Source organism: Populus alba, chromosome 13, assembly GCF_005239225.2.
Source record: "Populus alba chromosome 13, ASM523922v2, whole genome shotgun sequence".
Lineage (NCBI taxonomy): Eukaryota > Viridiplantae > Streptophyta > Magnoliopsida > Malpighiales > Salicaceae > Populus > Populus alba.
In genome coordinates this window covers 3,565,481-3,592,100 of record NC_133296.1, presented here as the reverse complement: position 1 = coordinate 3,592,100, position 26,620 = coordinate 3,565,481, and the positions used below count along the sequence as shown (strand labels likewise).

The 26,620-nt window shown below is 31.6% G+C and overlaps 3 protein-coding genes across 8 annotated transcripts; 1 reads left to right on the top strand and 2 right to left on the bottom strand.

Annotated features, from left to right (window-relative positions):
- Positions 1 to 144: 144 nt before the first annotated feature.
- Positions 145 to 4,616, bottom strand: LOC118044008 (uncharacterized). Of its 2 annotated transcripts, none has more exons than XM_035052146.1 (5): positions 4,321 to 4,616; positions 3,427 to 3,725; positions 3,259 to 3,348; positions 795 to 1,159; positions 145 to 669 (listed from the first exon to the last, which is right to left on the bottom strand). In XM_035052146.1, the coding sequence occupies exons 1-5, from the start codon at positions 4,505 to 4,507 to the stop codon at positions 405 to 407; spliced, it is 1,206 nt and encodes a 401-aa protein (XP_034908037.1). In that variant the 5' UTR covers positions 4,508 to 4,616; the 3' UTR covers positions 145 to 404. The 2 variants fall into 2 exon arrangements, with proteins under 2 accessions (XP_034908037.1, XP_034908036.1); XM_035052145.2 differs by having other exon boundaries at positions 3,427 to 3,734; positions 4,321 to 4,615.
- A 3,741-nt stretch (positions 4,617 to 8,357) lies between these two features.
- Positions 8,358 to 10,056, top strand: LOC118044009 (AT-hook motif nuclear-localized protein 20). The gene has a single exon (XM_035052147.2). The coding sequence runs from the start codon at positions 9,043 to 9,045 to the stop codon at positions 9,895 to 9,897; it is 855 nt and encodes a 284-aa protein (XP_034908038.1). The 5' UTR covers positions 8,358 to 9,042; the 3' UTR covers positions 9,898 to 10,056.
- An 8,137-nt stretch (positions 10,057 to 18,193) lies between these two features.
- LOC118044011 (uncharacterized) lies at positions 18,194 to 25,421 on the bottom strand. 5 transcript variants are annotated; one of them, XM_035052151.2, is made up of 9 exons: positions 24,960 to 25,421; positions 24,356 to 24,679; positions 24,158 to 24,267; positions 23,014 to 23,225; positions 22,835 to 22,923; positions 21,878 to 21,980; positions 21,579 to 21,721; positions 21,204 to 21,330; positions 18,194 to 19,588 (listed from the first exon to the last, which is right to left on the bottom strand). In XM_035052151.2, the coding sequence occupies exons 2-8, from the start codon at positions 24,575 to 24,577 to the stop codon at positions 21,232 to 21,234; spliced, it is 978 nt and encodes a 325-aa protein (XP_034908042.1). In that variant the 5' UTR covers positions 24,578 to 24,679; positions 24,960 to 25,421; the 3' UTR covers positions 18,194 to 19,588; positions 21,204 to 21,231. The 5 variants fall into 5 exon arrangements, with proteins under 5 accessions (XP_034908042.1, XP_034908041.1, XP_034908040.1 ...); XM_035052150.2 differs by lacking the exon at positions 18,194 to 19,588 and adding an exon at positions 19,881 to 20,402; XM_035052149.2 differs by lacking the exon at positions 18,194 to 19,588 and adding an exon at positions 19,881 to 20,397 and having other exon boundaries at positions 24,960 to 25,420.
- Positions 25,422 to 26,620: the final 1,199 nt, after the last annotated feature.

Genomic DNA, 26,620 nt, shown 5'->3' with positions numbered 1-26,620 from the left:
TTTTCTATTCAATTGTACTATAATATTTAGTAAGTAGCAGAATTATGTAAAAATGAATTAAGTTACTAACTGATAACATAGATAAATTGTTGTGACATAATAAATAGAAGTAACCACTGAAATTGCCATATCTCACACCAAGGGTTGGTAAATCAAGTGCAAAGTGGGTTTCGTACTTTGAGCTGATTGTCAACAACAAAACAACTGAGATTCTAATGTGAATTTTAGGCAACAGGCCAGAGAAGGGAAACGCGACAACTCGAGTTCCACATGTTAATGGTATTTCTGAAAAAGTGTAACAATACATGTTAGATTTAGACAACAAGAATTTCGAACAGATCCACTTTGCTTCACGGGTTCAGCTGTCACTGCAAATGCTGCGATACAACGCAGCAGACTAACTGTTAACCAAGCCACTGTGAGGCGCGACGATCCCCACTGCCACCAACAGAGTGCCGAATACTGATTTTCTCACCAGCGTACTTCTGTTGAAGCCATTCAAAACCATTCACATCGAGTTTCCCATTTACTGATTTCCCTTGCTTTCTCCGTGTTTGCTGCTCCCGTATGGAAGCCCAAAGTTTCTGAATGGCATCCCTTTGGCAAGATGTGAACCTTGCGACATTATCAAAGGCATGCTTCACCAAAATGTCTATCACTGTTTGGCACCTGACATGAAAAAGTTTCGAGCTTTTCAATAAAAAAGACTACATAATCATCACTCACAGTGCATAAAAGTATTTGATATCTCGAAGTGTGTGTGCAGTACGTGCAGAAAAGGTGAATATTTGTACCATGGTATTTTGTAACGCCGAGCAGCTATCTCTAAACAGGTAATCAAGGCCTCTCGCTGGTACTTGAGGAATCTCTTACTCTCTTCTTCCTCTTCCTCCCTCACCTTGACTGGCATATCTTTCTTCCCCTTTACCTTCTCATCTTTCTTCACTGTGCTTGGAATCAGAGCATCAAGCCCAAACGGATCAGACACATCCTTATTCTCTTCAGCTTCACCACCTGAACATGTATCTTCTCTTTTACTATATTCATCAGTTGTCACTGCCTTATCGATTAGTGATGCAGCTTCCTCTATGTCATCATCCTTGGTTGCAACAGGAAGATCAGCTATGGCATCTTTTACTTGTCCAGCTGTCTTTGAAAACTATATGAAGGTCCACAAAATACAGCAAATATCAGACAAGTTACAATATCTGAAGTAACATCTTTAAGTTAGCATGCTCTTAGATCACAGAAAAAAAATGTTATCACTTGTCGGTCATTTTAATTCTCAGTCTATGTTTTACTTAAAAGACCAGATCATTAACAGAACGTTCATCTCAAAAAGTACAAAATCAAACAGAAAAATAACAAAAAGAAAAAAGTTAACCAAAGACCATGATGAAAACAGATCAGGCAATGTAATAAATTAGACATAACCAATCAAATCAGAGAGGTTGATATCATAGTGAAGTATATTTATACAAGATGTTTCACTAATCAGCCAACAACAAAAAAAAACCGCAAGAAAATATATATTCTACTGTATCTTTAGGAAGCACCACGTGGTTACAACAGTCACATCCACATCCAAACACCACTACCAACTAAATTATCAACTATAACATTAAATTTCAACTATGCCCATCATTGACTTTGAATGTATTACTCCTCATTTTCTTTGGTACTTTTAATGGATAAAATTAAAGCAAAAGAGATCCTGGTTATGTCATCAATAACATTCTTAGCTTGAACAGCATATCTACCCAACATTTTCATTCCTCAATTAAGTTTCTGACATTAAAGCAACTTATGGAGTTTCTCCAATAATTTGAACCCACAAGACCATATTACAGCAGTAGCTGCCCATCCCAGAGGCATCTGTAGGAGGATACCTTAATGTCCTTGCTGTAGTTTCTCTGTCTTATCTTAATAGTACATATTGTTTTGCCAGGACAAGAAAATGACGCTCAAAGTTAAGGAGGACAGGAACATGCTAGTAGGATCAAATGTATTCTTTCTTCAATCTGTTCAAGCCGATAGATGCAGCCAAGGAAAAAGAAATCTAGGAGCTATTTTCATCTGATTCTTCTTTTGAATTAGATGAAATTCTCATGAGATTAATCTATTACAAAACTAATAGGAGGTGGTGGGTCCAGCAGTTGATCGTTAATACTGCATTATGGCTTAATTTAAGTGAGTTTCTTGTGTGTGGTCTGCATTGAATGTTCAATGGAGAAAAGCTTTATATGTTTGATTATTCTAGAGTTTTCTGGAAGTTTTAAGAGTCTTGAGTTTTTATTTATAAAATCCGAGCTAGTCTTTCATATTTTCTAGTATTTCAATGTTCATTATGAATTTCCTTATATATGATAACTAAACCAAGGACAAGAAAATATAGTACAAGGTCCTCATGAATATCTACTTGATGGAAAATAAATCTACAATGCCTTACCCAACTACTGATGGTAGGCAACAAGAATCTGCTTCAACCACTGTGGCCCATAGCTTTTACAACCCAACAACAATCTATATGAAATGTCAATGGTCAAGACTGAAAAAATTAATAAGATTAGGGTATCCCACTCATCAGAAACATCACCAAATAGTTTTAAATTAATACTTACACACAGGTGAAACCACACTTATATTTGGCTGCATTTTACAGATTACATTTCTCTTTCCATCCTTCCAAAAATAACAATTATCCTATATCTTCTAGTAGCTGATTATTCAGTAAATTCAATGTCATAATAATTAATCACTGCAATTCCTTCTTCTTTTTTTGAGAAAAAAAAAATAATGATTTTGAAGTGCAAGCAATTGGCCACACACAAAAAAAAAAAATCCCTAATTGAATCCTTAACGATTGATGATACTCACACATGATTGATTTCATTGAGTGAATGTTATTTTACAATCCTAAAACTTCCACAGCTAACAAGTATATTGACTACTAGTGATACAGAATGCAAGGAGAAGTGAGCTAAAACAAATGAATGCAATATAGACTACAGTTGATTGAAATTGCGGATAACCAAAATCATATATGAACATTTTGATGATTTTCATATCCAATATCCTAAATATTAGCAAAGCAAACATGAAAGCAAGAACCAGCCAGAAATTAGCAAAGCACGAATGAATGTCAAAAACTATTGCAGACTGTCACACACTCCATACTGTGACATATGAAGATGGATTTTGAAGTAAGGATTCAGAGATTTTAAAAAGAAAATGCCATGATAGAAGTAAAGTGCATACCAAAAAGCTGTCATCAGTGAAGAAGTCATTTGCTAACACTGCCCTAACTGTCCATGTAGCTAATTGGTTCTTCTGCTTCTTATTGAGGCACTGCAATAGGACAATATGGTAAGACCCAAAGGAGACATTTTCTTCTTCTGAAAATATACTATGATGCTACATACTTACTTCAGCTGCATCCTGAGCTGCTGAGAACAAGGCATGATAATCTGCCCGCACAGAAGGATCTGTGCAAGAAGTGGTTGAGGACATGGCAGCCTCAAGTATGGCAAAGAAGTGGTCACTAGTTCCTGGTTTTACACTTCCAGCCTGAATTAGCTGTATGGCAAGCTTTGAAGCTTTAGAAAACTTAGTTGGAGTCTTGATATGCGATGCTATCTTCTTCATGGCCTCTATAACTTGCGTCTCTGAGGCATCTGTTGTTGTTTTAAACCTCAACCGCTTTCCAGATGCAGTGGCCTTTTCAGCTGCACCATCTGTTAGTTATAATGGGACATTTAGCTTCTATAGAGCAAATAAAGAGATATATAACATAAAACTTCTATTTGAAAGGATGTGTTAGGAAAACTCCAAATCATATCAAAGTCCAGAATCTAAGCAAGATATATGGAGTGAAAGAAACCCTAATAGTCTTTCAGAAATAAATTCAGAACTGGCAGTGGCAATAATATCATCAGAAAGAAATCCTTTATGATCACAAAGAAACTAAACCCTCCATTACAAACACTAATACAAGCAATCCTTCAAGTATCCCTGACATTTCAGATCCACTTAACAACAAATTAATAAAAAGAACTCAAACTTTTATTATGGGAAAAACTCTATTTCCAAATAAGAAGAACAAATGTCATTACATGATCACAAAGAGCACAAGGTACACTTCCATAGACATTCTTGAAGCAAAATTCTTTCCTTCCAGTGGTTTAGACTCAAAAGTAAAAAATAGAAAAACCCAAAACTTCAAACCTTGAAAATAAATTGAAAAACCCAGAAACTATTATCAAAGATACATGCATAAAAAGAACAAAATCTAGAAAGAAAAAGAAAGGTATGGAAGTTTACCTTCTAGGTCTGGTTCGGCTTCCACTGGTTTAGGGCGCTTGAGGGCACTTTTCAAAGCTGGTTTTGGTGGAGCTGGCACTGTAGATGGTTCTCTTTTAGTTGTTTTTGTAGTATCGTTAGCTTCTGCTTCTTGGTTTTGTTGCTGATGAGAAGGTGGTGGCAAGCCTTCAAATAAACTATCACCCATTTAGATTTGCAAATTATTACAGTTGATGAGCAAGAGGATTCTCCCCACTCCCTCTCTCTCTCTCTCTCTCTCTCTCTGTATCTTATGATCAAAACTCAAAAAGTTTTAAGCCCTTTTGGTTCTTTAATGACTGAGGAAGACGATGATGGATGGCTGCTGCTTTTAATGGGCCAAGTTAAAGTTAGTGATTGAAGCCTAAATGCTGTGGCTGAAGAAGCCCATATGATGCAGTACTCAACTTCGATCATTTGGGTAACTCTGTCATAGTCCATTAATTAGAAATAAGTTTGGGCTTAATCACCTAATTTGGTTAAGTTGATTAAATAAATTTAATGTGTTTTATGGATATAATTGTGTCTAAGTAATTATACAACCAAAATTTTGATATCTTATAAATTATAAACTTGATCTATTTAATTTTTTTGAATTCAAGTAGGTTAAATATATCAAGGTGAACTAAATTTTTTATGAATATTACACATATTCATGAGTTGAGTTTATATCACTAATTTTCATGAGTCAATATCTAAAGGCAGGCCTATAGCATTATAGATGCCATAACACCATTAATATTAGGTCTAATTTTCACTCATTGTATCACTATTAAATTATAGTTACCTCTCATCTCCCTTCTAGCAAAGAAACAAGCTTTTTTTTATTATTATTATTATTATTATTATTATATTAAAAAATCTAACATAAAGCCCACTAAAAAGAAATTTGTAGTCAAAATTTTTTAAAATAAATGCTAAATTTGTAAATTATCAAATATAAAAAACAAAAGGAGTATAAGGTATACGAGTTGAGTCAAATTAATTGAGTTTAAAAAATCCCAACCCATTACCCGATCCATGATATCTATTTTTTAGAATTTTTTAACCCGCTATCATTATATCTATTTTTTAGATTTTTTTAACCCATTATCATTTGTAATATTCATAGTATTTGACTTTTACAAGTAGAGTTTGGTCAAATAATATAAATATTATATATAAATCAATTTTTTTGAATGCCCTTACATAAAATATGGGCAGGGTAAAATACAATGAGTTTTCAAATTCTAGGTTTTAAGTTAATTTATAAAATTTTGATGAAAGTATTTTCACAAATCACTTAAGATTTGGTTAATTGAAGATTTTGTTCACTTGTTATTTGTGAATATAATTTAAAATAAATTACTTTTATGGAAAGCTTAAAAACTTTTTTTTATTTCGGATTGTTATTGTAATTTTTAATCAATCAAAGAGTAATTAAAAAATAAATAATTTTGTATATTATTTTTGGTAAATGCTCTTTCTTCCTATCACTTGAATAGCATATTTAACTGATTTTCCTTAATGAATCCTTCATCAGTCAAATTATTAATAATTTTTATAAAGTTAACCTTTAACATAACATGTGTTTAAATAATGTATTTTAGTTTAACTAAAATTCTTAAATGAATGTTTTTGTATTTAAATTATATGACTTTTGAGCTGAAAAATCTCTTCATGTATTGTTGAAGAGTTCTTGAAAAACTGATCAATCTCTTTCTTTAATGACCTAGACAAACCAATAGGCTAGAAGAAAAAAATAATCTTTCGTGACTCATGATAATACTTAACCTAAACTTGGTCTGAGCCAAGTTGATATACATGTGCATGAGTTTAAGTTCACTTTAATTAGGATTTTCCCTTCTATAAGTTCGGGTACTTTTTAGATCTAATTTTAACTTCTCAACTTCCAACTTTATAAACAACAAAGAATTTTTGTTTCTTTTCTTTATAGAATAAAGTTATTTTAGAAGGCTTTGAATTTCATTAAAACATGTCAACTAAGAGTTATTTGATATCAAGTTCTCATTTACCCAAAATTTATTTAAATCATGTTAATGTTTCACATTAAAAAGTTTATATTAGTGATTAAATTCTAACAAAATTTTAACCCAAAAAGTAATTGTACTTCATTTTTAATTTGAATTCAAATATATCCACTAACTATGTTCTTAAGCAAAATTCTCAACAAAAAGTTATCTTCGAGCTAATTTACATATCAAGCAAAACTAAACTTCATTGACGATTTTAAAAGTATCACACCCTTTAAAGATAAGGAATTACTTTAATCTTGTCTTATAATGAAGCATTTGCGTTATATAGAATATTTGAATATGTGATTAATCTTAAAAGTAGAAAGAATTTACTATCACTTGTCCACATTGTCTACATATCTATTAGTTAGAATATTACACATCTTACAAGGTGGAACTAGTTACTTCCTAATTCATGTTTATACTTGTCGATTTACTAACCAAATTATATTATTTTATAGTTTTCATGTATTTTTTTTGGATTAACATGAGTGTCTGGGCCAACTTATATGTACCTCGACTAATTCCGCGGATCCTGAATTTAATTACTATGTAAGCCTCAAATGATTATTATATTAGTAACCACAAAACTCAAACTTAAAATTATAAAAAAAATAAATTTTTTAATCCTAAACTTTTCTAAATAGTTAGTTTTCAAGCATTGTTAACATCATTGTACGTTGCAAGAAGAAAAAAAAGGAAAAACATCATATAAAAGTTGAATTATTCCTAGGGAAGGTGATGAATTACTCATTGCCTATAAAACGGGCTAGATAGCTCCTAGCTATCAGCGAGTGATGCATACGTTCTACATTATTTTAAGGGAGACCCATTCTCCAGTGTGATCCATCTTTAATTTATAATAAAATCGGCAGACTACAAAAATAAATATATTAACGAAGTATTTAAGTAAGTATCCCTTCGTCCCCATTTTATAGAGGATGTTAGTAATTAATTATGATTTGGAGAGAGATTTCAGAGATCTAAAACTGTTTGTGTAGGTGATGGAAGGATCATACAAAGAATTAATGAAATGGCCATGCAAAGAATGTGGATTGATTTCTTCTTTTCATTCTTTCTGGATTTTGGGATTTCTTCAATCGCTGGCGAACGTTATCTTTGATATAGTAGTTCTATAGCTCTTTTTTTTTCCCTTCATATTTTAATATGTTAATATATAGTACAATTGATCATTTATTCTTTCTCATACACGTGCAATGAAATAAGCAGTACAATTAAACTAATCATTGTTTTGTTTTAATTTTGAGAAGATGATTAAATCAATTGTTAAATAGTAATTAGTAGCGTGATTACATATAGTGTTACACTTCTACTTGTATATTAATAACATACCCAATCGTCCATTGAATTGAAAAATACTCAATTAATGGGTTTTTTTTTTCTAAGATGAATTACTTCCCCTTTTTTAGGGTAATTTGCAAAGCATTAATATCAAATCAGATTAATTTTTTTATTACAAAGAAAAGGTTTGAACATGAGATCTCTCGAGAGAAAAAGAATTCTATTATCAGTTCAGTTACATGCTCGTTGACGACACTTGATTAACTAATTACTGAGTAATTAAGCTTACCTTCTCTAAATTAATCATTCCTGATTCAAGGAATCAAATAAATTAATATTGCATAATGAAGGAAAAAACTTTGATAGCATTTTCTTTTCATAATACTAACTTCAAATGCTTGAAAGAATGATGAATATTTATATATTTTGTAGCTTATCTAGTTAAGAATATTCTGTATCATTCTCACGAAAGAAAGAAACAAAACCATGCATGTATAAATTAAATTAAGAAGGGTTAATAAACTCATGGAGCCCAATGATGATATATTCAAGAATAAGTAAAGAAAAGATACAAATTACATACATTCAAAGACTTGTGCAATATTTTAACAATGAAAGTTGTATTTGTTTATTACCATATTGTAGAGACTAGAGAGCATCCCTCTCCTCCACCGCACATGTTGGGGCCAAAGAGAAGGACGTGCACCCCACTTTCTCAAGCTCACGCTACCATACATTCAAAACCCTAATTTCCAAGAGGACCACCATCTTCTCATTTCTAAATAAACTATTGCCATGACAGTGTGTTAGAGAAAAATTTATTAGAGAAAGAAAGACAAGCACAAACCCACATTTTAGCTGGTTAGGGAGAAAAATACAAAACCCCACAGCTCCCCCAAGAACTTGACGCACCCCGAATCAAGGCAAACACACACTAGCATCCATAACAACCATGAATCCAAGATAAATAAACAGTTCTTGTTCTTGATCTTTCTTCTTGTTCATATCCTAAATCATGTCTGTAGATTTCTTCTTTTTATACTCCTAGCTAGGGCTTGGAGTTTTGATCAGTCTTTAGTTTCTTCCTTGTTTAATACTTACTACAGCTAGCTACTTTACTTTGGTTCTTAATTTCTTTTGTAAATCGTTATCTCTTTAATTACTTGTATTAACATAGATCGTCAATATTTGTTGCTTCCTTCTTTGATCTATATATATTCATTACTTATACAGTATCTAGATGCCTCCTATTTAGTACTATATATCCGTATAAGACAATATATATATATATCAATCTTCAGTTCATAAGCTCCAAAAGAAGGAGGACCTTCTTGTCTTGTGAGTAATATAGGTTTTTGACCATCTTGTTTGTGTTCCTTTGACAACCATGGCAAACCGGTGGTGGACAGGGCAAGTGGGATTGCCGGGGATGGACACATCAACCAGTTCATCATCTCCAATGAAAAAGCCAGATCTAGGTATATCCATGTCCAACAACAATAGAGAAGCAACCGAGAGTGGTGGTGGCAAAGAAGATGAGCAAGAAGACGAAAGAGAAAATAGCGACGAGCCTAGAGAAGGCGCTATAGATATCGCCTCTCGCCGCCCTAGAGGCCGTCCACCAGGGTCCAAGAACAAGCCTAAGCCACCAATTTTCGTTACGCGAGATAGCCCTAATGCACTCAAGAGTCATGTGATGGAGATAGCTAGTGGATCTGATATAGCTGAAAATTTAGCTTGTTTTGCAAGGAAGCGACAAAGAGGAGTTTGTGTGCTTAGTGGAAGTGGTATGGTAACCAATGTAACCCTCAAGCAACCTTCTGCCTCAGGTGCTGTTATGGCTCTCCATGGTAGGTTTGAGATTTTGTCACTCACTGGAGCGTTCTTGCCTGGACCAGCCCCACCTGGAGCGACAGGACTAACTATATATTTAGCCGGAGGGCAAGGACAAGTGGTAGGAGGCAGTGTGGTAGGATCACTAGTTGCATCAGGACCGGTAATGGTTATTGCTGCAACATTTTCAAATGCTACTTATGAGAGATTGCCACTAGAAGATGAAGAGGAAGGCAGTGGTGGGGCACAAGGGCAGCTCGGTGGCGGCAACGGTAGCGGTGAGGGTAATGGTGGGGGCATGGGGGATCCAGCAACATCAATGCCAGTTTATCAATTGCCAAATATGGTGCCTAACGGACAATTGAACCATGAAGGATATGGGTGGGCTCACGGCAGACCACCCTATTAGCTAGGAATTGCTACAATTGAGATAAAAAGGAATGTTCAGAGATAATAGGGCAAGATAGGGATGAATAAATAAAGATATTAATGGTGATCTACAATATCTTGTGTATTTTCCTACTATGATTTTTCTTTAATATTTGCATCACTTTGGAGTATTATTATCTTCTTCTGATCTTCTCAATGAGTTTCATGGTTTTTCAAAATTTAATGATAGATCGATTCTTTTTTTTTCTTATACTACATATGTTTTTTTTTTTTTTAACTTAATTTTCCTTAACCCAAATCCGAAGACTTCCTTCAGTATGTATAACGCATTTTATATGTTATTAGTTCGTTGCCACAAAATTTCTTGCTATCACCACTCAGTATCAGCTGTGGTATGAATCAACTATTATATATGTTGGGCAACAATAAATTTGTCACACACATATTAAGTAAAATGCTAAACCCTAAATCACTACTAGATCATGTTAATCATCTTCTCCTTCATTGCTTTGAAACTTGGAGGATCTGGCAACGCTTTCTGACCTAGTCTGGAGTTTTTGGGTGTATGTCAAAATCAATAGATCATGTGATTTTGCAGTTGAGTGGAATGGTTAAAGAAAAGTTCCATCGAAGAGCTTTCACAGTGCTATCATATGAAATTTCATGGGATATTTGAACTGCAAGAAACAAGCTGATCTTTGAGGATAAAAAACCTGATTGGAATGTAATGTTTTAGCTCATTCTTAATTTTCTTGCTCTTTGTTGAAGGCCTTAAACTTGAGTGGTGATTTCTCATATACAAAGAATGATTTGTTTAAAGATCTTAATGATATTTTGAAATAATCTAATAGGTAATAAGTGTTTATTTATAGATTTTTGTAAGATGATATTTTTTTCTAGTTTCCTTCTTGTTTATTTTTGTTACTTCGCTCTCACAATTAATATGTCATAGTCTTAATGGTATTCTGGTTTATTTAATAAAATTTTTAATTATTATAAAAAATAAATATGTTATTCACCCTACACCTAATTAATTGTTGTGCGACAACAATACTCAACTAACATGTGATCATCACACAACATAATCAAATTAACATCAAATATTCAATTTATTCTATAGTCTTTGTCTAATAGAGACAATCTATCCGTTATAATAACATTGACATTTCTCGATATTTGATTTTGTGTCTAAAATTTATCGTGTCTAGTGGGTTTTAAAATTCATAAAATTTTATTGGAAATAACCTTTTGGATGCCCAATTTTAATTTAATCGTCTAAGGGCATTTGATAATTCATTGTTGTTTAATTAATCCCTTAAAATGGATAGAGCTTTAAGTTACCACCTATGTGATTATAAGTGAGGCTCCCAACTTACACGAGGTCCATTAAACAAACATCTAAATTCAATATATATATATGTGTGTGTGTGTGTGTATTTTATTAAAAATATAAGATGCTCAAATTAACACCTATGTGAAGGCTGTCTTGTGATTAATTTTTGCTCTTCCGTACCTATATATCAATTAAGAGACTTTAGGTTGAGGACGAGAAATTAAGTACTTAATTAGTTAATAAATTAACTGACCAATTAATAACATTCAATTAAAACTGATGAGCCAAGTTTTAGGTTCAAACGCATGGATTTCTTCTCCAAAAAGAAGCCAGGAATGGTATATGGCTGAATGCATGCACTCTTACTAAATAGTTCATGGCGCGTGTTATGCTCTAACAAGAAATCAAAGGGTAGCAGGAAAAAGAACAAAAAAAAACGAAAGAAAGGAAAATGTCATAATTTGAACGGAGAATTAATGGTAGTAATTGTCAAGGTGGTGGCATGGTGGAGTTGGCAACTATAGACCAATGCTTACATTTGCAATTTTAAATTGCAAGTTGAAGTTTGAATTCTTAAAATTAAGCAAATCAAAAGGACATTATGATCTCCAAGAGTTTACTTTTGATCATGTCGATATGTGTGTTGAATTTAGCCCCTAATTAATTTGACAAACTAATTGAATTTCTACCTCAAGAAATATACATATGAAGACCAAAAAGAAAGATCATACTAGTAGTTATTGAAAATCAACATGTAAAAGTTTCTACTCATTGTTACCCTTGAGATGAGTGATACATATTAAAGAATTATCTTATCTTAAAAACTTGAAATGCTATGTGAGGTTATAAGATATAATTTATATTATTTTATAACATATTTTTCAAATAAAAATTCTTTAAAGTTAAAATTTGCACAGACCCATGTAATATTATGCTATTAATTAATTTTAATTAGAAAAGAGAATGTAAATTGTGTTATTCAACTCATAACCATTTAGTAATTAAAACTCTGACATCATATCAAATATACTTTTGAATACCATTTTAGGTTCTCACTATAGCAATTTATGCCCAAGCAATCCCAAATTTACCGCCCCATAAGTTTTTATTGTGTAAAATTTGTATACTTTCACAAATACTAGTGCAACAAGTTAACTCTATAACATATTTAACCATGGTTTGATGCCATATTTTTAATATGAAGCAAAATACTCTTTTGATATTTTATTTATTTAGAGAATAAGGAACAAGACACACACACAATACTAACTAATCTAACTTAGAAAAATAATTATACATTAAATAAGGAACCTAATAATTAAGAAATTAACTCTTAAGTTTTCAATATGAAATCAGGAAATCTTAACAATACTCCCCTTTAAGTTGGTGTAAAAATATCACACATATCCAGCCTATTTGAAAACTATAAGAACACTTGACTTGAACAAGATAAAGTTGATGTTATTTGGGCAACTAATCAAAACATGTTATAATTTAATGATGGAATAACTACAATAAAATCTAAATTCAAAAATATCATTAAGGGTTAAAAAACTTTATTTGGTAATTGGGGTTGAAGTACCATTAACAATAAAAATATTTTTTTATGATGATAAATTAAGAGGTGAGACATGTGTAGAATTAAATTTCATGTAAACTATAACAATAAAATAAATTATCCATGCGCCATTAGAAACAAGTACATATTTAACTATTTAAAACCTTATCATTATTATTTGCAACTACTACAAATGTTGAGGTTTTTCCTAGCTTTGTTTTAAAAATTGGTATAGTGGAGGTTTTCTTGAAATTATTTTTTTATAAATCATAAGTATGATCCCATCATTATGAATATCCCACAAGCTTGTAACATCAGCTTTTGGTATGACCCATCTTATTACAATAATTTTATCTGTAAGTAAATTTATTGAAACCATTATTGTTCTTTGACTACTTGGATCCAGTTCAGTGCGCAGTAGTTGTAGCAATCTTATAAGCCTTGTATGACTTAGCAATCAGCTTTTTTCATCCATTATTTTATCTCACAAAATTTTGATGAATTCATATATATATTATATCTTTCTCTCTCTAATTTGAGATTGAGATATCCAAATCAATCACAAAACAAACAAAAATAAGTTCTTTTTTTATGAATAATAAAATTATGATTATTGTTTACGGTTAAAAACACTAGATAGGTTGCTCTAAATTCAATCTTCACCATTCAAATTATAGTACGTCACAATGTGAGTGTTTCTAAAAACTTTTGGCTCAGTAAAATCACAAATAACTCTAATCAAAGCATTTGATCAAAACTAAACAGATCCCCAAATCACTATTTCAAGAAATTGCAAATTTCTTGGATCTCTCAATTTAAAATAATTAAACACAAACACAATATTTGTCTCTTAACATATCAAAGAGAGAAAGATATTATTATTTTTTTTCTTAAAGGATTCAAAGACTTGGAAAAAAAAAAAAAAACAGAGACAACAATAATAAAGGGAAAAAAAATCAAGGGTTCAAGAATTTTAGAAATGTAGTCTTGATATTATGTCAAAGAATTATCTTAATCTAAAAAATTAAGTTTTTATATAAACTTTCAAGATATGATTTATATTATCTTATAATAAAATAGATTTATTTAATATCCACCAGCAAAATTGAAATTGGTCTATGTTCAATTCATTAATAAAGAAGTAGAGTTTCAGACTTCTTTCTTCTTCTTTTTTTAGAATTAGTTACATAGAAAAAAACCATGTTTATATCCAAGTAAATAAGAACTGTGTTGATGGCTTCTTAGATTAATCCATACCTAAAATATTATTCACATGCTCACAACGGCACCTTGAGGGAGCACGATAAGCCAGCAATGATTATATAAACTCATACCAACATGGAAAACTATCATATATTTAAGCTTTAAAAAAGGGAACGAGCACAACTTTCTGGCTAAGATCAGTACAACGTTTCTAAAATCGATGTTTCTTTGCACTCAAATGGATTTCTAGGGCTTAGAAACACAGAGGACCATCTTCACATGGATTCACATGCCATTGTTAATGAAGTTCGTACAATTATTTGACCTTGTTACATTCATGCACACAACATTCTATATATTAATGTTGTTATTCGCAAAAAAGCAGCAGTGCCCTCTCGCAGCCCTCCTAGGGTTCATAATTAATCAATGTCTTTTGATTAAAATAATCTATCCGGTACCTCCTCCTCCCCCCGCACTGGTTCACTTTCTGAAGTGTTGTTACACCAGCCATGTTGAAAGTCCAACAGCACAATTAACTATAATACTTTGAAAAGGAATCCACAAAACCCAGCATTGAGCTGATGTGTGGACCACCAGATAAAGCCTAATTAAATTACATGATAATGAAAACAAATTGATTAATTTAATAACAAAAGATGATGGAGAATCATGCATCATCGAGGAAAAAGATTATTCATATTTACTTTCCACGTCCTGAATGCTGGAAAATTTCTTGGTTCGTCGCACGCAATTGACGTGGAGTACACGTTGTTCCCGGCAGAATTATTTGTCTTTTGACCTAACTCTCCACGAAAGGTTGTGCTTCATCGTCAGGATTATGTATATTCTTAATATCATCTCATTTACACTAATCGGGAAGCGTATTTGTGACATTGAGGCCTTCTTACCGTTTATTTATTTATTAATTAACCATTAGTATAATTATTTTTCATAACATCTAAGTGATATATGACCCCGGCATTGCTCCTGTTTATGTAATGACATAAACACTGTCACCAGCTTCTTATAGTATATGATATGGTATCATGGTTTTAATAGTTAAATGATCATAAGTTTGAATATCATCATTCTTATTTATTTAATAAAATTTAAATATAAAATAATGTAGGTTTATACAAGTTTCAAGAACTTTCACTTAAAAAAATAAATCAAAAAATAATATAAATTATATTTTCTGACCTTACCCAACAACTTAAATTTTTAGGTTGAATTGATTATTTGACATAACCGATAAATACTAGCCTTGTTGAAGAGGACAACAAAATTATAATTATCATGAATATGTGTGAGTTAGTTAAACTATCTAAGATTAGTTGTCTAGAGAAAGAGTGAAAAGAACAAATTCATGACATGTAAATCAAGGTTTTATCTTTGATCATTTTCTTAACATTAATGCCATGATTGTTCTTGTGCTCCAATTTTAGGCAATAGTTAATGAGTTATATTTCAACTGATATTAGCATCTCTTTTCTTTGAGTTTGATCTATTAACCAAGCATGCATGGAAATTAAGTTTGCAAGCTAATCGCTAATTCATGAAATTTGGAAATGAAACCTTTCCTTGTTCCTGACTCTAAAATTAATTATAGCTACACTATTCAGATAATTTTGATTTAATAACCTCTAAATGTCAATAACCCTTAGTGTTAATAGTGTATAGTAATGTTTAAACAACAAATTAAAGTACTGACTTAATAATTAAAACACAAAATAAATAAAAATTTGAAATATAATTAGAATTCCCCCCCCCCTTCTTTTCTCTCTTATTTCCCAGAAATACATGTTGGTTCTCTTTGTTTTTTATGTTTTGATTTCATTCTTTATTCTTTTAATTTTTATTTTTTCAATTTAGTCCTTCAATTATAATTTTTTCATATATTATTTTATTTTCACATATTGTCATTCTTATTTTTTATAATCATTTAAAAAATAATAATTTTAATTAATGTACAAAGTGATATAAGAATATTCTTGATCATCACATAAAAAAAAAAAAAAACATAATTTATTGATAAGAAATTATAATTATGAAAAGCCATCACCCCTTGACCTCGAAAGATGAGGCAGATATTTGATCCCTGCAACGTTCAACACTAGCTTTTTCTAGTTTGCTATTTCGCAATTATCAAATAATATATATTCAAATGGTTCTCTGCTTAAATCCTAATTATATAATATTGTTATTTTTAAAGGAAAATTATCATGACAATCTAATTTAGTTATTTTTTTACTTTTTTTTATTCTTTTAAAAATTATAGTTTACATTACGTCGTGTCATTGATAGCCTTGCTATGTCATTTTCTTGTTGGTATGGTGTGTGTAAATGTTGGTGGTCTTTTTTTTTTCTTCTCTCTCTCTCTTCTCCTGAAAATTATATATATATATATATTTTTATTGTTAGTATTTCAAATTCAGTCTTTATTCTTTTGATTTTTAAATTTTCATCTTGGTTCTTTTGTAGAAGTTTTATTAATCTTCAACTTCATCCTTCAATCTCAATTTACCAAATATTATATTCTTCAATTTAGGCCTCATTCTTTAGATTTTTATTATTTTTTTTCTTCGCTCTTTTATAAAAGTTTTAGTGATTTTAATTTCATTCTTCAATTTAAATTGATAGTAATATGTTTTTCAATTTGATTCTTATTGTTTTAATTTCTAATTTTTATTAGCCTTTTATAAAATTTATTATTCTTTTCAATTTCACCCTTTAATGACAATATTGTTTTATTTTTTTATGTCATTTCAATCCATGTTCTTTTGATTTTTTTTTTGTCATTTTACTAAATTGATTTTTCTTTTAAATTTCATCCTTCAATTAAATAATTTTTTTTTTAATTTTGATCTTCATTCTTTTAATTGTTATTTTCTTAATCCTTTTATATAATTGAAGTTTTTTTTAAAAAAAATTTATCCTTTAATATTTGATTGATTGAGAATTGAATTTTATAATTATTCTAGATTGGGTACTTCAGGTCTGAGAATCCGGGTTACAAGTTTAAAAAGTTAACATAAGTTTAACAGGATATTATAGGTGGCTCGGCCCTTTTTACTGAGGTTATAGGTTTGTTATGTTAACTCGGGTTGGCCAAGACCAATTTTTTATGTCATTTATTTACCTTTTTTTTCTTCCATATTTAATAGGTTGTAGATCCATTTGCTATTTTTTTTTTCTAATTGAATCAAAACCAACTTATTTGTTCTAATCAGGTTTATGACTCGATTCTTGTATTTGAAAAAAAAAAAACACGCTTGCAACAACCAAGCATCATTTTTTTCACACAAAAAGATAATTCATCCTCGTGGCGAAGCACAAGCACCAGGGTTGTCATGACCCAAATTCCAAGCCTATGGTTAGCAACACAAAAGCAGTGACAAAACAACATCCATTTACGCTAAGCCTCAAACATGCTTCTCATAAAATAAATTATATAAAATTTCACAACATTCCATAAACTTTCAAGATATTCTTCAAAACCAATAAAAACAAATACTTGTTACAATATAAAAAATCAAACTTTAACTAAATAAGTGCAATAATGGAGCACTCTAAGATGTTAAAACAAGACTAAAAGAAAAGCATCATGGAAACAAGCTAGGTAAACCAACCAAAAGTGAAAGCATGAACTTTTAACAAAAACTAATAACCTGAAAATAATATTAAAAAAAAAAAAATGAGTTCAACCAATTCAATGAGAAAATAACTTATAATATACATCATAGATGTTATAAATTTTAAGCTATATTTATATTGATATAATAGAAGAATAAAACTATTATATATATATATATATAAGCATATTAGTATATGGTAATGAAATATATGTTAGGTAATAGATGAAAACCCTAAGGTTCTAATAATAGATGAGGTTTGCGGACCTGATAATTGTGGGAGAATCAGTTGTCATAAATTGATGTCTTTCTCACAAGCTTAGTATATAAACTAATATATGTATATAGACTAAATACTCTCTGCTAGTATGAAGTTTCTAACAAGTATCTCGATATCAAGACATAATAAATATTCTGATAATTATCAAAGTAAATGAATGTTATAATGAATAGAATTTAATTCAATAGAATACGAGCACAAATTCAAGAATTGATGAGTACCTAAAAAATAAAGCAACATATATATAAATATTTAAGAAATAATCAGTTGTATTCCTTATATAATTAATATATTCATGTTTATATTGCATGCATATTAAAAATTATTCCACTTATCTAAAAAAACAAAGGTAAAAGACAAACAAATATTGAACTAAAGATTACTAAGGATCGTTAGGAGGAATATTAGCAGAACCTACATCAAATACAAAAAATACTCAAAACAACTTGAAACAGATAGCATAAAAGATTACAACTCTAAAATTAAAAATCAAAATATAATTATAAACCCGAAACAAATCAATATAATCGATCTCAAACATTTTTCAAATTTATTGAACCTAAAGGAACTGATCAACCTCCATTGCTCGGTCGACCAAAACCATTAGGCTAACTTTCAAAATTACAGATCCTAAAAATTCAACATGTTCCTTAAAAACTCATAACTTCAATCCTCATATCAATTTGATTTAATCCAAACTAAAAATCTAAACATTTATTAAACATCTTAAATCATCCAATAGAATCAAGCATAAAAAATCAAGATTTTACCTTAGAAAACCTCATCTCCAACTTCCACTTCTTCTTTCCTTTTCTTCTTACTCCTTTCTCTTTCTTTTTCCTGCTTCCTCTCTTCTTCTTTTGATTTTTATCTATCTCCCTTCTTCTTTCTCATTTGTTCTTCCACATATCATGTTAATTGTCCAATTTGCTCCTCAATCATTAACACTTATAATAATGCACGCAAGGGCACCATTAACTTTTCAAATCTATTTTATTTTTATTTTGGATATTACAAAGGCTATTCCTATAACTATTTCTTCATGATTTAGAATTGGTTAATCAAATTATCCTAGTCTGGTAAACAACAAAAATTATCCATTTTCTATTTTTCTTAAAAGGCTCCTAACCAAGGGAGTTATAGAATAATTTAGACAAACCCAACATTTCCCACTTGTGCTTCAACATAAAAAATATTGACATTTTCCTGTAAACTTTATATATTTTCATCCATTGAATATTGGATTCCTGAGCATTTAAACCCTTTGTTTTATTCCCTTTGTGTTTCTTTCAGTGAAACTCAACGGGATTGTTCATACTGACCGAAACCATATTGTGTTCAGAACATGAAAATCATCCACATTCTAGCTTCTAGGGTTGCATATGAACATTACAAATTAAGCTCTAGACTACTCACGCATGGAATGTTAATAGAAACCTAGCCTAGGGGATATATACCAGTAATATTTTGAAAGACTTCAAGGGAGGTCTATGATATTTGCCAAATTGATCAGCAACAACATAGAGTTTATCATGGATACGATCAAGAATAAATAAGCTTCAAAATGGACAAATTAAAGTGAGAAAAGACCTTTGAAATGATCAAATTACGAAGGATCCTGTTTACCTTTTGACTTAAATATATGCCCCTAAGGCCCTCCAGGAATATGGCAGCACCTGTCCATATCATGGGCCTCCGTTAATCCTGCAGCAGGGAGAAAACACTCCTGTATATTATTACATAAGGTGTAACAATATTGGTGATCAGTGGATTTACTCCTCATGTTAAAGGCTCAAATTCTAATGGAGACCACAAGATTTTATTTTATTTTTATTTTTTTTGTGAATGCAACATTGAATAACCTATTTCAAATCCAATTCAGAAGTAACTTCACACTGATGTTCAAAGTAAATCTCCAAGTACGAAAACTGATTCCAAGGATACAATTTTTCTTAAGAGAAGAAATTTACTTTCCTTGATGTCATGTGAAGTCTAGTGAGAAAATAACATCACTCAAGTTCCATGGAGATTTTAGTGTAGCACAGCAATTTACAATCTTGATGTAGAAAGATGAACTATTACGGAATCTAGTTGCCTACGTCCTTGGTTGAACTAGGGACAGGATGCCATGCACCCAAGATGCCCGTTAGAAATATTCCCAAATCCAAATCCCTTTCGACGAATTTAGGGTAATTATTATTATTACTATTATAGACAGTGTCATATTTGTATCGTTGTTTGTACTTTGAGCACTAGCTAGACATCTCCATCATGCTGTCACCTACCGGAAAGTGGAACCACTGCTGGGATACAGAGGGCAGAAAACCCTAAGAAAAGAACATCACATTCTGGATGTAAGAACCCAGAAATGCAATCAAGCTTTAGCTTCAAATAGCCAAAGGGAGCTTCTGTGCAGTAGGAAGCTGCAACATCTAAGGAGTAGGCTTCAAGGAGTAAGCTTGACTCGAGATCCATGCCACGCATCAGTTTTTCTTTTGCCACAGAAGTCAAAGCTGTCCTTGCCACAGAAGGAAAAACGCATACGCACGGTGAGAGAATGAATGTTTTGGTTTAAAGAACATGCTATTACAACAAAGTGATTAATTTTGATAATTAAATCATGGCGATGCATTGTTAGCTTTATATATTATTTTATCTTATTGTAATTATTTAATGTGATATAGATTCTCTAAATACTCCCTATAATTTGTATCTCTCCAGGATCTTTGCTGGATTGTTTTCATAGTTAAATACAAATTCCATCTATTAAACCCTATAATAGACATCACATTCTCAGTCTTTCTTGTAATTATTATAGGTTCTCGATATTTCCCCTCACATACAACTCTTTTTTATAGTCTATCAAGTGACTTGAGCTCTAGGGTTGAGCCTTTGATGCCAAATTAAATTAAATTTGATAGTTAAGTCTAGGTTTCATCCAAAATATACTGAGCATTTTGGCGAGTCTCAACTTTCAGATTTATATATTGTTTTATATTTTTGTAATTATTGAACAGTTTTTCTAAAAGAAAATATAAATTTGAGTCCCCAAATGAATAGCTATCCTGCCGCTAATCAAAGTTTTCCCATTAATTGCAGCAATCTTGTCAACAATCAAACTGAGATTAGAAGATTAGGGCGAAGGGAAAAAAAGAACGAGATGCTTTCTCTAACAATCGATTCTACCTAACTCTTTGTAAAAACAAATAAAACCCAAAACTGGTTAATCTCATCTAGATGTTACAACAGTAAGGAAGCAACTTGTAACATGAAATGTATGGTGGGAGAACAAGAAGGTTTTATCTCTTGAAAGCTGTACCTCAACAAGTGACATCTTGACTGCTACTTTATGCGGGCTTTTGGAACTTCGCATGAACCCACACCCTCTGCATGCTCTTCCCTTTACGGCGATTCACAGACTTGACACAACAATACTCAAGCTCAAGCTGTAGGTGCATAAGTGAATTAATGCAACAGTCAAAATATAAAGTATTTATGTTTAAGTTTCCAGGTAGTCAGGAATTAATCAACAACTTTAAGACTCGATATCAATTGAGTACCAAATAATATTTCAGTTCCAGTTACATGGTAGCAACCATGCAGGCCTAATAGAAAGTGAAATCATACACCATAGAAATCTGGAATGCAATGACAACTGTTTGCAACAGCCCAATAAAAGAGATAAAACAAGTACCTCAATGAATCCTACGCCCACAAAAAGATCCCTGACTGTATCCAAACAGAAGAAATAAGAACGAGTTCCATCTGATCGCATGTACTCACGGAACCCCACTCTCTTTTCTTGCTCAAACCGCAGCATAGTCATGTCATACAGCCCTGAATGTCATCAAAACATCTGATAGCAGTTATATGAAGTAGTTGCAGAAATACAATTAGCATATGGAAAGGACGAAAAATGGAATACAGATACATGGTATTAATTAATCATTTGTCAATTTACAATTATTGATCTTATGGTTGTAATTCTATTACCATAATCCCTGAAAAGTAGCAGGCCACCAGGCTTCAGGACAGAAAAGCACTCCTTGATAGCTGAGGACATTTTTTTTTGTGGCACTGCTGATAGTGTGAATATCTGGCATAATACAAAAGAAATGAAAAACCTCAATAAACAAAAGTCACTGCTTCCAACAAATTGCAAAATGAACTACCAGAACATGGAGATTCTCTGTTTTATTTTTTTATTTTGTTTGGCATTGATGATAATTCATTAATGCATGAGATTCATGAAATGAAGCAATATACTACCAAGTATAGATCTCCAAACTAAAACCACTGAAAATTACCTTTAGATAAAAAGAGAGGAGCAAGACTTGAAGTCATGTAAGCACATGCAAGAAGAGTATATTCAAGATCATGGTGGGTGTTCATTGTATGATGATTGAGACAGACAGATAAAAAACCAGATGGCATGATAAACTTTGAAACATCCACCTGAATCTTGTCTATGTTCTTAAACATCGTTTTCTCAGCTAGTTCTTTCAAGAATTCAGAAAAAAATCTTTACCAGGACAACTTAAGTGATCTAAGTTATAAGAGAAAAAAAAATGACTCTTTTTTCTTTGTTCTTTGTTCTTCTGCAATAAATTGAATTTTTTCCTCCCAAAGCATTAACCATGCCACACAAAACAGTCATGATTGAACCAATACATGCAGTCCATGTTTGCGCGCTTCCATGGTGGCTGCTGCATCCATTCTATGTTCCAAAGATCTTCTCTTTATTTCTTTTTTATCTCAAATAAATGATCTTTTATTGTTTTCTATGAAGCCTGTATTAGATAAATGTGATTTTAGTTATCCAAGAAATTTATGTGAGATATACTATAGTAACTTATTTGCTGTTTTATTTTGCTACAACCAGATGCTACAAAGTGGGTCGGATGGATGTCAGTACAGAAGAAAGCATAAGTAGCAAAAAAGAAAACATACCAAGCTAACAAAATCAACCCCACCAATGCAACAGCCACATTCTCTTGACAAATATGAACCACTCGTATCTGCCACACCCTCTTTAACATCTGAAGAAGCGAGCAGAATTAACCAGCTTGAAATGTACCTGTGGTTACAGTAATCAAGGATGAAAAGGCAAACAAGAAAGAAGTACCAACCTGAGGAGTGTTCTTGCTGTTTCAGTGAAAAACTTTCTACACAAGAATCACAAACAAACCATTTCGGGAACCCAGTAAAAGCAAAGTCACAGAAGAACAGGTGGAAACGATTTTGGACTGCAAATATATTCGTGGAATGAACAATCTCTTTAGCCCTCTCAAGAGTCTCACTGCTACAATCACAAGCATATACGATAATGTCCTTGTTGCCACTACAAAAAGAAAAGAGAAAAGCTTTTTAATGGACGGAACACCGGAAGCATGATTTAAGGTCTACTAATGAAATGATATGACCTGGTGAGTGCAACATATGAGGATTCATCCCCGGAATATCAATGAAAGAATGTAACTAAGTTTAACACATACAGTTCGCATGCAAGATGATTATCAGAATTCCCAAACACAAGTTCACATCTGCACCTTAATTACCAGTTAGTTGAATTTAAATCAAGGTATCACTACACATTCCCTGAATATTGCTGTAATCGATGGCACATTGTCACCAAAAAATACATAACAAATTGATCATGACACAGCAAATAAATAGTTCATAAGAAATTATATCTAACATGGAGTCAATACCAAAAATGAGACATTTTCCAATGATGATCTTCCAAATGACAGAAATTATTAACAAGGGGCAGAAAAGAGAGAAAAATGTTGAAATTGTGACAATTATTATGTCATCATCAGGACCATTTATGGAAACGGTTTTGTTCTATCAGATTATCTTAAAAAAGAAAAAGCCTATATAAGCCTACTTTGGTCACTATTGCGTTAAACATTTTTAAGAGAGATTTCCCCCCTTACAACTTTATCAAATGTGAATCTTCTTACAATACGAATCCCATTAGAATATGATCTTTTTCACCTAAGTAGGCAAGCCTATCATCTACACATCAATACATCCAAGCAGCCCATGTGAGATTCAAACTCAAGACATAGGCATGAACAGCTCAACCCAGGTTCTCACTTCCATCATTTTTAGTTTCTAGTAAGAAAAAATTAATAAAGTCTAAAATGTAGACATTTGTAAAGTGAAAGAACACACTTGCAATTCCTATGTATAAGAACAGTTCCACAGAAAATCACAGCCTTAAAACAGACAAAGAAAGTAAAGTTGCGGTTGTTTTTATAAGGTTACCGTAAGATAGGAATAACAGAACTGCCATTGCCACAGCCAACTTCCAAAACCTTCGAAAACTCTTTACAAGAAACCAACTCAGGGAATTCCTTCAACAAATACCTTCTCTCCTGCACTTAAAAAACATAACCCATTTCTTTAAAATCAAGAAAATGAATCCAAACTCAATTGAAAAAAAATTAAATAGTAAGTAAAGACCTTGAAGAATTTGCCAGAGGAATGGCGAAGATGGAACCTTTTCCATGCTTTTGAATCTTCACTTACTTGAATTTCTTGTTGTTGTGAAGGAGGAGTATAAGTGAAAGGGAGTAAGTGGTATTGATAAGAAGGGTTGTCTTCTATTTCTTGTCTTAGTGTTTCCCATTCAAAGTCTTTGGAGAAGTACTCTGCTTCTGCTTCTGCTTCTGTCTCTGCACTCATTCTGCCTCTTTCTATCCCGTAAGCAGAGAAGCTATATATAACCCTAAAGGTTCGGTCTAGTTGCAAAGAAAGGATACTCCGCCGTTTTATTTTTTCCTTTTTCTTTTTTAATAAAATATCGAGATTAGTATCCAATAAATATAATGAATTTCTTCATGAAAAGAAATGAATATCCATATAGTAGATTTTGATATTATTAGTACTCTGAATTCAAAATTACTGCACTTAACAACTTTAAACGATTAAAAAATATTACAAAAATTAAATTTTAAAAAAATATAGTTTCAATCGTGTTCATCCTGAACGCAAACTAAATTTAATAGTCTAAATAGTGCTGATCTTGGAATCAGAAGTGCTTGCAGGGATGATACAGAGCACTTACATTTCTTTGGTGGAGAAAAGAAATGAAGAAAAGACTGTCCCTGCACCATGGTTAACTGTCCAAGTGGTAAGAAATTACCCAACTTTGGTCCCAAACTCTAAGTCAACCCTAGCCATTGAACGGGGAGAGCTCTACTAGAGGCGGACCACTGCCATTGAATGAAAAGGTCACTAAGGACAGGGGAGCGGGATGTGCTGATGGAGAATTAGAAACGACGACAGATAATTCCAGACAGCCGAAGGTATAATCACCGCCTTGAGGCTTCAACAACCATCGCCCTTTAGGCTACCGGCAAGCTAACACCGCCTAATTATTAGAGTAATCACAACAAGGCTTCATTATCGAGCATAATTTGGACCTTGAGGAAAAATGGTAATGATTTCCGAACGGGAAAGTTCAATGTAACAAAAATCAAAACCACATGAGCACCCTTGTCCTAAAACCCACCAAAGTCTAGCAATCAGCTTTAGGATCCAATCTTAAATGATTCCACATTATCGTAGCATGTGCCTTCTCAAGCAGTCAAGCTACCATATTTTCTAATAAAAAAACAAAAAGTAGTGTTGTTTGAGTAAAATTTTAGCAAAATAAAATAAGTTGAAAATTTTCTTCTGAAAATAGCATTGTTTAAATAAAATCATGATTTTTATTTAAAACACAATTTCCAATCATAATTATATAATTAAAACATGATTCAGAATCATATATTTGATAAACATAAAAACTTTATTTTTTTTTTTCTTTTTTTTATGGCCATCACTCGTCTTCTTCCTTCAAAACACTAAAAATAACTTTTTATTCTATCAAAACACGAAAATCATATACCTTTCATTTCCAGGTATTTCTTTAATGTTTTTTCAAGAAAAAACACGGACTCAATCTCTCTCTTTAGTCTCTCCCATCATGATCACTACGACCACCAACTAACCGTCAACAAATCAAGGTAAAAACATTATACTTCTCTTAATTTTATAGGTTTCATTGTGAAATTGAGAGCTTTTAGTTTTGATCTATTATTTTTTGTTTTGTATTTTATAATTGGATATTTTGTTTGAATTGAATTAATTTAGGGTTTGAGTCATACAATTAGATATGTTTCTATGTAATTAATGTTATTTATAAAATCAGATAGGTTAGAATTATAGATAGTCGAGAAGTCATTGTTGATCTTCGTGATTTTGAAGATGATGGACTTGTTTATCATTATGCATCTTGTCTTATTGGTTCACCTCATACTACACTACACTTAAGATACATAGAGAGACATTACATTTGGATTATGTTATGTTAGAGGATGAGACCACTTAAACACTAAAAAATCATGTTATTGATGAAGTCGACTCGTTGTCACAATTATACTATGTTATTTGTTTAGTTATGAGTTTTTTTTTTTGTATTTTATTAAACTTTTATAATTGTTTTGAATTTGTCATATTGAGATTTTAATTTTATCTTCTATATTATGAATATTTAAATTTATTTGGGTTAGGTAGGTAGAGTTTAAAATCATAAATTTACAAGTGAACTTAAGATCATTGACAACATGTTATTTATAATTACAAAGTAAATATTTACAGGATAATAAATACAATGATATTTACAAGTGAACAAATGGCGGCACATTAAGTACAATTAAACAAACAAAAACAACATTAACATAT

What these genes read in the sequence shown, in the direction of transcription:
- LOC118044008 (XM_035052145.2), bottom strand. Translation starts at nt 4,507, where the DNA reads ATGGGTGATAGTTTATTTGAAGGCTTGCCACCACCTTCTCATCAGCAA. An exon ending in AGCCGAACCAGACCTAGAAG is followed by an intron (nt 3,735 to 4,320) that starts GTAAACTTCCAT and finishes TATAACTAACAG; the next exon opens with ATGGTGCAGCTGAAAAGGCC. An exon ending in TCACTGATGACAGCTTTTTG is followed by an intron (nt 1,160 to 3,258) that starts GTATGCACTTTA and finishes ACCTTCATATAG; the next exon opens with TTTTCAAAGACAGCTGGACA.
- LOC118044011 (XM_035052151.2), bottom strand. Translation starts at nt 24,577, where the DNA reads ATGAGTGCAGAGACAGAAGCAGAAGCAGAAGCAGAGTACTTCTCCAAA. An exon ending in CCTCTGGCAAATTCTTCAAG is followed by an intron (nt 24,268 to 24,355) that starts GTCTTTACTTAC and finishes TTTTAAGTGCAG; the next exon opens with GAGAGAAGGTATTTGTTGAA. An exon ending in GCTACTTTTCAGGGATTATG is followed by an intron (nt 21,722 to 21,877) that starts GTAATAGAATTA and finishes GATGACATTCAG; the next exon opens with GGCTGTATGACATGACTATG.
- LOC118044009 (XM_035052147.2), top strand. Translation starts at nt 9,043, where the DNA reads ATGGCAAACCGGTGGTGGACAGGGCAAGTGGGATTGCCGGGGATGGAC.